This window comes from Ambystoma mexicanum, chromosome 5q (assembly GCF_040938575.1).
Source record: "Ambystoma mexicanum isolate Mex_15411 chromosome 5q, UKY_AmexF1_1, whole genome shotgun sequence".
Taxonomy (NCBI): Eukaryota; Metazoa; Chordata; class Amphibia; order Caudata; family Ambystomatidae; genus Ambystoma; species Ambystoma mexicanum.
The window spans coordinates 1,403,003,141-1,403,015,494 of NC_090933.1; the positions used below are offsets into that span (position 1 = coordinate 1,403,003,141).

Here is a 12,354-nt window from a genome sequence, read left to right on the forward strand (position 1 = left end):
CATATTTGCACTTTTCGGCGTTTAGGGTCAGTCCGGCTTCCTCTAGTCTGTGTAGGACCGCCGCAAGGCGCTTGAGGTGTTCCTTTTCGTTGGATGCATATACAATGATGTCATCACTAATGTTTGTTGTCCCTTCCAGGCCAGTGAGAACTTTCCGGATCTCGTGCTGAAATATTTCAGCTGCTGATGATATTCCACAATTCAATCGCTTGTAGCGTCTCAGTCCGAGGTGGGAGGAGAACGTGGTGATGTATCTCGACTCCTTGGCTAGTTTGAGTTGGTGGTAAGGTCGAGCTTGCTGAATATTGTTGCCCCCGTTAGGTCGACAATGAGTTTATCTATTGTTGGTGTAATGTGGCGTTCCCTCCCGATGGCTGTGTTGGGGAGCCTCATGTCTATACAGATTCGTACTGCGTTAGGTTGTTTGGGCTTTTTCGCGACTACCATGTGGTATACCCACGGGGTTGGTCCGGAGGTCTTCTCTATTATGCCAGCCTTTTCCAGTTTGTCCAGTTCTTTCTCCACTGCCTCTCTCATGTGGAATGGTACTCGGCGGTGGCGTACAGCTTTTGGTTCGATGGTAGGGTCAATGTGGAGTTTGATATACCTGCCTCTCAGGCACCCGATGCCTTGGAATACCTTGTGATGTTGTTCTAGCAGGTCATCGATTTCCGTGTGTTGGACGCTGAAGGCAAATTGAATTAATCTCAGCTGTTCTGCGGTTCTGGGTCTTAGTAGTGTTTTGCAGCCAGCGTCAATGACGTAGACTCGTGCTCGGCACATGGTGGTGTGGGCAAAGTCCAATTTGAATGACCCTTGCACCGGCAGGGGTTTCTTGCAGCCGTATGCATATAGTCGAACTTTTCTTTCTTGGAGTTTGGGCCTTGGGTGGAGTTTGTCGAATGCTGATACTGGTTGCGCCCGTGTCTATGACTACTCGCAGTGGCTTTCCGTCGGACACAACAGTGCATGATGACCTCTTCCGTTGTCTGGACCATTGCGGTTCGATGGCAGAGATGAGGTGTACGCGATGTATTCTTTTGCTAGGTTTCCTTCATTTTTCCTTGTCCCGTCTGTCGGGGGATGCACTGTCCTTGCTGTCATCGCTTTCGCTTGTGTCCGGCGACCTCTGGGTGTGGTCTACAGCTCTCGCCCTACCTTTCTTGCTTGGTTGGCGAGATATTTCTCGGGGCGCGAACTTCTTATTGCGTTCTTGTGTCTGCTGCAGTGTTTGCTCTCGGTCGCTTCTGTTTGGTGGATTTAGGCAGACTGCTGCATAGTGGTTGAGGCAGTTGCACTTGTGGCACGTTGATCCCCATGTGGGGCAAGATTCTCCTCTATGTCATGGACCACCGCACCATTTGCATGCGTTGTCTCTTCCTTGCAACGTTTGGGGCTTGGAGGTGTTTCCTCTTTGCTCGCTTTGTTCTCGGGTGTTCTGGTGCCTCGATATGGCTGCGATGTCCTCCGTTGGCTTGGGGTTGTCAAGCGGGAGTCATTGGATTGCCGCCTCAATTACCGCTACCTGGTCCTCTGTTTGTTTGCGGTGTCGTGAAGTTAATTCCTTTGGGTGCTTGACTTAATACTTGTTGTCTGCAGTGCTGTGGATGAGACTAGGCTTTCCGGCGTGTTCATGTTCCTTATGGAACATTGGGGGTGTGGAAACGAGGCTCTGCTTCCTCGTTTGTTGATTTGGAACGTTGGGGGTGTGAAACTGAGGCTTCCGCGCGTATTGATACGCGGCCTGGCGGGATGTTGTTAGGCCTCATAGAGTGTTGGGCCTGAAGTCACGGCTTTTCTCTCCCCCAGCATGCGGATCTGCGGCTCGTGCTGTGAGCGCACAGGGCTCTGACACTGATCCTTGTCACCAGTGGGTGGTGGCACCTGACATGAATGATGGGCCTGACTAGGCCAGATGGCGCAGCGCTAGGCTGCACACAAAGGAACACACAGCCACTCGTGAAGCTGCGTAAACCCGGACTATATATAACACTATGAAGAAATTGATGAATTAATCCATTAACAAAGGGACATTTGTAGTGCAACATATCAACATTAATCTCCCTAAAATGCTTTATTACTCAAAGGATAGCTTCCCAGCAAATTTCGACAAGGTATGTGTTGGCATTGTATCACTGCAGTAGGTATGTGTGCAGATGTGAATGTTCACAGGATCTCATTTCATTTCTAGGGTGCATTGGCTTTCTTTTTTTCTGCGGTATAGGAGGCTTTAGGTAGATGAGCGTTTTAGTTTTGCTGCTAACGTATTTTGGGACCTCTCATCAGATAACTTTGTGTATGAGACAGGAAGCTTTGAGGTTCTTCCAGGCTTACTTGGGATCCGAGCAAAGAAAGTAGGAGTTAGTGCGAGGGTTGTTTCTTGTCTGGCATTTTTGACAATTTTAGCTATTTGGAGTGAGAAGATTTGACATTTTGTTATTCAAAAAGTGGCGATAGCTGGGGACAAGATGAGAATGATGATTGTTTCCACCACAACCAGGCAGTCCGTCTGACTAAGACAGATCATTTGCCACATACTTATTGGAGATCTCCCGCTAGCACTATATATTCTCTTGGTGGGCTTTAAAGGCTAGGACATGACATCTAGATAAATATTGAATCCCATCAAGTTTGCATAACGATATGTTAATGTTTTATTTGGAAAAAAAGGAACATTAACTGTACTTGCCAGACACATTGCTATCTTAACACACAACAAAAGACATTTGTGTGTGCCGATGCAATATACTTTGATTTTCCTTTTCCTATCCTCTGGCAAAAATAGAATCTACACACATAAATTGAGCTGCCGGACCCATTCTGCATCAGTGAGTATTATCAAGCCAACACACGAAGTTGCCCGGTCGCATGTCACTGGGGCTGCATGCATTGCAACCAGGTGATGCAACACAAGCATGGCGACGCAAACCTGCACTCTGCTGCTCAACATTACTATTGTAAGACTCCTGGTTTTCTTGACACTAATCTACCACCTTTGATTCAAATGATGTTTCTAGCTTAATATGGGATGATAAGATACATTTAATGAAAATGCCATCACGTATCCTTTACTGAATAACATTACATTGCGTATAATGTTTTATTTTTCAGGCACTGGTTTCAAGATGGAGTTTGTGCTGAATGATGTAATCTCGCAGACCAGGTCCTTCGCCTCTCAAAAGAGTCCTGAACCCAACACTACCAGCAATACAACCAGTACTACCAGCAGTACAACCAGTACACAAAGTTCAGCAAGTACAGCCACTACAACCACTACCAAAGCAGCTGCAGTGGACCCCAACCATGGCACATCACTTGCTTCTAACACTGTTTTCCAGAAGATGGCTCTCATGCTTGGTTTCCTCTTAGGGAGGCAATTGCTTCCGGATATCTGCATCGCTGTAACTGTTGTCGCCGTTCTGAGCATGACTGTGGGTAAGTTTACAAGTGAATGGATTCAATATTCTCATTCTGAAATCAGCACCGAAGGTAGAGAAAAATAATGGCAGACAAAGAGGTTGATTCTAAGTGCAACCCTAACAAATAGAGAAATTTTCCTCAAAATGAATCTGCATGTTTCTGAATTCGATACACAAGAGTTACTGTCACATTTTTAAGCATTCCCACAAATGCTTTTAAATATCTAAAAGTCACTCTGGTCTCAAGCATAATACACGAGACCGCAAGTACATCAATAAGTGATGCACTCATGGTAGGAATTTGTTTATGGTGTGTTAATGTTATGCATACCTTAACGTGAAACAAATAATAACAAAAACAATAATAACATTTTTAAATAATGATTCATGCAGGATTGTTATCACTTTTACCTTCTGTACTAATAGGTGTTGTTATTCCCCAATTAAATGGTACTCAAACTAGGCCTAAACAATATTTTCTTTGCTCTTAAAGCTACTTTTGAAATAGTCTCTCTGACAATATGGGCTGTGCATTTTCTTAACTTTACTCTCCCATGTCCCAATCATTACTCATGAACGATGCCCATCTCGTCAAGTCAGGGGAATCTCTCTGCAAGATGACAAACCTCTCTGAGGCTCTGCAATCTAGGAACCAGGAATAGAGGGTGAGGGGGGCCTCACATTAGGTGCAGAAAGGTCTTACTGAAAATGGTGGCTCTTGGAAAGAAGCAACATCCAATGATAAGGTACAGGTACTGGAGGACCTGATGTTGGACTCGTTTGACAGCTGAGCGGAAGGATCACATAGCAAGGATTCCCCAACACAGGCTCTATTTGCTCTCACAAATGCAGCATGAGCAGGATGCTATCTGAGGCCTGGAGTGGAGTGGGCTACAATATTGCACTTCATGTGGATGCACATATTTAAGATAGAGTAGCAAGGTGTGCCAAACCATCTAAATTCCAAGATGAGAGAATTAATAAGAGCAAAGAAGGCTGGTAAAATAAGCCTTGTAAACCTCTTCGTCTCCAGAAAGGAGAGACCCAGGAACCATGCAAGGCACAAGCCACACTTCCTGTGGAGGCTGGCAAAGAGGAGGGGATCCCTAAGGACAAGACTATTGTCTCTTTCATCAGGGACTAGTGGTTGGCTTTGCTTCTCAGACCATAAAACAGAAAACAAATAAATTGAGAAATATTTAGACAGTATCTCTGGTTAAGGTTTTGAATCACATTGGACAACTCAGAGGTCTCTCTAAACCAGACGATTCGGGACCCTACTCATAACCAAATAACTGCCAATTCAATGAGGTCATAATGCCAGGATACCAGTTGATATCTGTGCTGACAAGAAAAATGCTCAGAGTGCAAGGTGCCAGAGAAGATCTCCATGTCCAGGTTCATGGCTAATCTGTATCCCTTGTGGGACCCTGGAGAGGATAGGTTGCTACATATTGATTTGCTGCTCTCCAGTCGGAGGTCAGTCTTCAATGTTTATTGTTGAGCTGTCACTGAGAGTTTTTGCAGATAGGTAGATTCAGTTCTCGGCAACAGTTATGCTGGACCTCACGGATGTATGTCTATTGATTGAATTTAACGGGTGGACATTTTTTGTCTCCAATTTTGTTTATTGAATTTTTTACTACAGAATGTGGGGGGAAACCCTAAGCATCCCTCTCCCAATTTCCCCTCCCACAATCCACTCTCACCAGTATTGCCACATCCCAACCTCTATATTTTGGTGGTAAAAAAATGGTTAAAATGTTTGAGCAAAATCAAACTCGACCAGTTAGGTTTCAAGCAATAGACCCAATACCAATCTTCACCTTTCCCTTTCCCTGATAGTATACATTTAGCCCATTCTTTGTTGGTAGTGTTGCAAAACCTATTAAATGTGATATTGAAAAGCACATAATGCTCAACATTGCTAGATCACATATATGGTCAGGTACGCTGGTAGCAGACCTGGGCCCTCATTACAAGTTTGCCAGTAAACCGCCGGTACGACCAGTATCTCACCGGCAAACTCACCTTACTGTTTCCGCCGCCCGATATCCCTGTGATTCTGGAATATTATGGGTTGTGGCATTAGTAACGGTGCTGGTGCTTCAGTGAAAAATCTGCCGGTAGGGGCCTAACCTACCGACAGGCCTGACCTGCCGGTAGTTCACTGCCCCTACCGGCAGACTTGGAGTAAGCCGGTCCAGGAACTATTCCGGAGCCGGTTGTACCAGCCATTTTACCACAATTTTCCCTGGACCGGCTTACTTGTAATGAGGGCCCAGCAAAATAGTTGCAGCAGTAGCTGTAACACGTTATGTGAATATCATGGGTTGGCACACAGACCTGTCACAATTCCACGCCGCCCTGAAGATACAACTTCAAGGTGTACTCTTATTCATGGACCAATTGGAGGAAACGATACACGACATGGTTAAAGAAAAGAAGCATTCACGAGCATAGGAAGCATCCGAAAGCCTACTTCCACATTCTCCAAGCCATTCTTTTTTCAGCAGTCTAGCTGTGATAGAAGAAGAAGAGGCAACTAGGAGTAGTGTAGATTACCCATTGCAAAACCGACTTTGGTACTGGGACGAGGAAGAGAGGATTAGAGGCCTCTAGCTATCTGGGTCAGGTAGGTTCCTTTAATCGGGACGGGCAAGGTCAGGCAATTGAGGGTGATTTGAATCAACTGCAGACCCTTATGAGTGTATAAAAGGTGTAAGCAAGAGCAGCGTGGAAGGCAGCATCGTGAGCATCAGGAGACTTGCATGTGGAGGAAGCCGTTGTGGTCTAGGAGCCAAGATGCCAGAAAAAACCCTGAGGACTCGCGGAACCCAGAGGAGCTGGGAGTTGCAGATTCTTCGAGCCCGGGGGCCTCGCAGTGCTGGTGAAATCAAGAATCAGCATGAAAAAGAGAGGGCGAGCAAGTCATGCTCGCCCAAGTCAAGTCAGCATCACGCTTCCTGAGAGAGAGAGAGGAGGAAGCCGCGGGATCCACAGGAGCACACTGAAAGGTAACGGGAGTGTCAAAGCAATGTTCTGAGATAATGAATTGTACTGAAATAATGGGAAAGTATAATGTGAATGCCGAAGTGAAGGAAATCAATGTTTTGAATGGAATAACAGCAATTGAACATTTATTGAATACCAAACTAAGCAGAAGCAATACTTCAATGGATTGCTTTTCTCCCGCAGATTCCTCATCTGATAGATACCCTCATCCAGCTCTGCTGCTTCAGAAACTTTTCGACAGGGGGGCGTAGTGTATCTCGACTCAGCTGTCGATCCGTCTTGCTCGGTGCTCGATTGTCCACTCCGGACGTGATGTCGGGCATCGTATATATACCACGTCACTATTCCCCATACCTCAGTTCCTTTTTTCTGCACGCTCGCACACAGCTTGATGAACACAACACTGATTCTGCATTTTGGCTAAATTCGTAAATTTTTAAACCTCGGCCGCGATGTCCTCTCCCCGAAAATCAGGCTTTAAAAGGTGCACCTACTGCCATTCCAAAATGTCGGTGACCAACCTGCACAACATGTGTTTGTGGAGTCTGGGTGTGGATCACCACACAGAGGTATGTGCATCGTGCTCCAAAATGTACTCGAATTACATAAGAAGAAGAGGCGCCACCGCCATTGACACAAGTCTGACTCGTCATCAGGAAAAGGTAAGCCCTCAGCTGTCCCGACCACTGGAGAGGAGTGGGAAGATTTCAAGAAACAAATGCTAGAAATGTTTAAGACACAGGCTGCTGCAGGTGCGGGTCTGCCCCGAACAGCAGGCCTTGGCGGTGAAAGCGGCGCTCAGCACTCCCGACTCCACGCACGCCAAATCGTTGACACCATCAGCGTCGGAGAAGCCTTTGGGCTCGACGCCAAAAATGGTGCAGAAACCATTGATGCCCGGGCCATCTCGAGAGCGTTGCAAAGCTGACATTCCTGATGTCACGGTGGTACCCAAGCCCCGATCAGCCCTGACTGCCATTCCGTTGACGTCGAGGGAGAAACCCTTGGAGCGACTACCGGCGATGGATCCTTTGTCCCTCTCTCCAGGTCGGGATTCTTTGAATCCATGGCGTCAATTTTCCATGCATACCAGGGTGTTGACCATGGGGACATCAATCCCATATATGCAGGGTCGGGAGGAGTCGATTCTTTCGATGACCAGGACACATCGCCAGATGTTGAGCTTTAGCAAAGTCAGCCCTATACTCACACCCATGCTAAGTTAAGGGCCCAGGTAGAAAGGGTTGTAGACACCATAGGTCTGAAGTCATTGTCAGTGCCTACCCAGGGCTATGAACTGACGGACATAATGGGTGAGGTCCTGTGACAGAGTGTAACATGCCACTTAATCCGGCAACTGCTAATCCCCTAGCCTCCTTGTGGCAGCATCCCTGCTCCAATCCCGTGGTCAACTCTAATTCTACAGGGAAGTACAGGCTGGCAAAAGGAGACTCATCATTTCTGGCTTCTCACCCTTTTCCGAAGGGCCTGCTCTGCAAGAAGCCAAAATGTCCACCAGGCCTGCAGCCTCCACTTCTAATCTGCCTTCGGATAGAGAAGGCAAAAGGTTGGACGCTATGGCCAAGAAGGTCTTTATTTCTTGCAGCATAGCATTCAAACCAACCAATGTAGCCTGTGGATTTGCTAAATACTCTTTTGGTTTATGGAAAGCTGTGGAGCAGGCATCTCAATACATTCCCGAAGGTGAAATGCAGGAAGGATTTACACGGCTGATGGAAAATGGGAAGGAGGTAGCCAAGCAGTTGTTGCAAACGGGCCTGGACGTGGCCGACTGTGTTTGCCGTTTGATGGGGTCGACTGTAGTCTTGAGGAGACAAGCTTATCTTAAGACCTCTGACTTCTCTCTGAACGTTCAGAATCGGCTACTGGACATGCCTTTCGATCGAGAGTTCCTTTTTGGCCAGAAGACGGATTACTCTTTGGAAATATTTAAGAAGTCGAAATTAGCGCAAACCTGCCTTCAGCTTTGCCTTAGAGGCAGAGGCTACAGGTGCTATCTGCCTTACCGTAGAGAGGCGCAGCTCCCACAAGCCAGGCAGGGCAGACGCGTTTCTTGTGTCCCGGTAGGGGCAGAGGGGCTTCTAGATGCCAGCAAACAGTGACAGTGGTGGGGGCAGCTCTGCCCTCCAAGCCGCTGTGATTTCCCCTCCCACAACTTACCGGTTGGCGGATTGTTGGCAGAGCATTGGCCCCAATGGCAAGAGATTACCTCAGATGCCTGGGGTCTATAGCTCCTGCAGTGGGGTTATATTGTCTACCTTTCTTAAGAAAACCACCGGACAGACCCCCACCACCTCCAATCCAACTGGGATAGGAGCTCCAGTAAGAACTGCAAGCCCTGTTGTTAAAGGGTGCCATGGAAGAGGTACCTCATTAACAGAGAATCAGGTTGGTATTCACGGTATTTCCTGGTGCCCAAGAAGGGAGCTCCATTCTGTACTTCAGGGCTTTGAACAAGTTCCTGAGGAAAGACAAATTCAGGACGGTGAATTCTTTTTTAAAATTATTTTATTTTATTCAACAGGTCATTTGGTTTACAATTCGAAAACCTTTAACCCTTCCACCATTTACCAAAGTCTCAACAAATCCAAACATTGTTGGAGTCCCATTTCAATCTCTAAGAGAACGATCGTCCAATGCTCTGTACCTCTTCCTCGTTCTCTCTGAATCCGGTACCTCTAGTTTCTTGAGCATTGTAATTACCAACTTTACGAGGGCTATGTTGATTTTGATTTTCCCTCCTTCAATCAATGTTCTCCACCAATCGTCCATACTTCTAGTCGGGTGGCTTCTGAAAATGTCCCCTAGACAGTGCTCACGTTCCTGCCTTAGGCCCCGACAGCTTAGGGTTAGATGTTTTAAAGATTCTATCTCACCAGGGAGTTCACAATCTACACCCTATATCTCTACTCATGATGTTTCTTCTTTGCAGTATTTCTCCGGTCGGCAAGACATTAGGAGTGACCTAAAGTACCAGTTTGGGAACAGTGTCAAGTATCCTGGTAACAAGTTCAGTTTCCTTGGCTGAGCCCAGAATTCTTCATAGATCTTGTATTTCCCGTTATGCTCATGGGTTTCTATCCAATCCATTGTGTACAGTTTTTTTTGTTTTATCTGGATTGTTCAGCAAATCCTCCTCTGTTTCATTGAGAATTGTTAGCATTGCTTGACACGTTTCTTGCCATTCCACTAACACAACGTCCATTTGTTCTTTCAAAGATTTTTTCAACACCCTAAAGCCTCAAGACGCATTCTCCTCCAAACACTTACGATAAAAGGACATTTTTTTCCAGTCAACTATGGCTTTCAGCGATGTTAGTGCCAGCTCTCTCCTTATTACTTGTATTGGAACAGATTTGGGGAGTTGGAGCACTTGCCGTGCTGGAAAAGACGTTGATGTTTCGGCTCCGTAGGTCAATATGGGTACTGCTTTCATTCTGTAAAATTTTATCAGAGGTATTATGGTGAACCTGCAGTATCTTCTCAATAAGATTTTCCCCTGCGCGGCTAGATTGATTGCTTTCCTTCTTAGCCCTTCAATTCTTGGGGCTTTACTTTTGGTATTGTTGATGCAAACTCCCAAGTATGTAAACGAGTTTACTTCCAAAATGTTCTTTCCTTTTAATGTCCATTCCATCTTCCTGTTTTTACATTTATTCCCTCCCTGGGGAAACCTGATTGTACTTGATGTTTCTGGATTAATTATCAGGTAATTGTCTTCCACATATGACTGTAAGGTTGTTAAATGTCGTTGCAGACCTATCGGAGTCTGATCTATCAGAACAATATCATCTGCATATAACAGTCTCCCTATTGATGACCCCGCAACTTTTGGAGGGAAACAGCGTGTAAAGTCAAATTCTTCTCCCATGTCTGATGTAAACAAGTTATAAAGTTCCGGCGCTAGGGGGCAACCTTGTTTCAGACCCGTTTTGATGGAAATTTGGTCCGACAAAGTCCCTGTCTTATCCAGCCTTACTCTGATAGTTGTGTCCAGGTAAAGTTCTTTGATGTTCTCCACAATGACTTGAGGGCATTTCCACATCTCAAGTTTATCCCAGAGTTTCTTTCTTCTGATTGTATCAAAGGCCTTAGGCAGGTCAATATTTTCAACAGATTAATCAAAAAGATGTTTAAAGCGGTTCCTCTTCCCTTGACAAAGCCAGACTGCCAAGGATCTCTCCGACCTTTCTGGATGCTCCATTCTGTTAGGGCCTTCAATAATATAGACGCAAATACCTTCCCAGCAACATCCAGGAGGGCAATGTGTCTATAGTTGTCAGGAGATGATCTCAACCCTTTTTTATAAATGAGTACCACCACCGCTGTCTTCCAGGATTTTTTTCGAGATTTTCTCGGTATGTAACACATATTTGAACAGTTGATGCAAGAACCATGTCCATTCTGGTATATTACTCTTTAGTATGGCATTTGTCAGCCCGTCTGGTCCCGGGGCTCTGGAGTTTTTTAGGTTCTTCAAAATAGTTTCAATTGACTCCATACCAATGTCTAGTCCATCCGTTCTTGTATTTATCAAGGACCTAGGTTGTAAAGGAGTCAAATTATCCTCTTGCTGCTGCGTGTAGAACTCACACCATTCAATTGCGCTTATGGGGTTCGACAGTGACACATCTTGAGTAGTATTTGTTTCGTTGATAATTGTCCATATTTCCGCTGTATTTTTGGATCTTATTTTGTCCAACATTCTCTCTGCGTCTTGATTGAGCATGGTTTTCTTATGTAAATATAGCCAGTTACGGTATCTCTGTTTCAGCTTGTGGATCTCCTTGCTGTTATCCAGGCACCCAATCTTATTTAAACGGGTAATGTTTTTCTTCAGATCTTTTTTCTTTTTCCATACAATTCTATCATACATATGGGAGTGGATCTTAGTCAGTTGGTTTTGGTAAATTTTTCCTTCCGCTCTATAACCTTTAAAGAGCGGGATATAATCAATTCTTTGTTTTTTTAAATTAAGTTCCAGGTCCGCAATCAGGTCTTTTAATTTGAGGTTTAGCCCTTTGATGTTCTCGGGACATATCTTAAGTTGTATTCCTCTTCTTGATGTCAATATGTCATGGTTGTAAGTAATGATGTTTTTATTACTGATATTCCTACAGGTGAATTTCAACAGGTTATGGTCGCTGGCGGTGGTTGTAATCACCTCCAATGTTAGAATGTCTGTCGACAGATTACTTGATGTGCATATGTAATCTAATATTTCATTTGTTTGAGCCCCCTTCCATGTTATTTGGGCAGGAATGTCCCCTTGGACCATTCCATTTAGTATCAAACAATCTCTGGATTGTATCATTTCTCTCCACCTCATTCCTCTTTTTTCTCTTGTTGTTGCTACCGCCAGGTAGTGTACCATGGCCTGATTGCCTTTGTCCAGGCAGGTGCAGTTTAAATCGCCCACCATTATGCAAAGGGGATCCGTTGAGAGAAATTCTCCACGCTCTCGAACTTCAGCACTGGCTGGTGTCAATAGACCTATAGGATGCTTATTTCCATGTGCCTATACATCATAAGCACAGGAAGTTCCTGAATTCCTCATAGGGGGACAAGCACTCTAAAACAAGGCAAATCCCTCCTGGGCATGATGTCCTCCTGTATCTTCCTTGTGCCCAACTGCAGACTGAAAATGAGACTGTTTCAGGAGGAGCTTGACAAGCAATGGGTACAAAACAGCGGATCATGGGACGACATCATGCAACTCACGCCAACATTGCACAAAGCCTTGAAATGGTGGGCCAAGGACACGAACCTGCTACAGGGCATGACTTTCCAAATACCCATGTCCACTCTATTCTAAGGACGGACGCCTCGCTGTCTGGGTGGGGCACACACTTAGGTGATCTACAAGCCAGTGGGATAGGGTCACAGGCAGAATCCTGCC

General features: G+C 45.5%; 1 protein-coding gene across 1 annotated transcript in view; it reads left to right on the top strand.

The window, feature by feature from the left end:
* Positions 1 to 12,354, top strand: part of LOC138498208 (fibrocystin-L-like) — a 245,145-nt gene that overhangs the window by 191,374 nt on the left and 41,417 nt on the right. Inside the window, exon 8 of the mRNA XM_069622088.1 lies at positions 3,112 to 3,435. Within this exon, the coding sequence (XP_069478189.1) occupies positions 3,112 to 3,435 (324 nt within the window). The remainder of the gene's footprint in view (positions 1 to 3,111; positions 3,436 to 12,354) is intronic.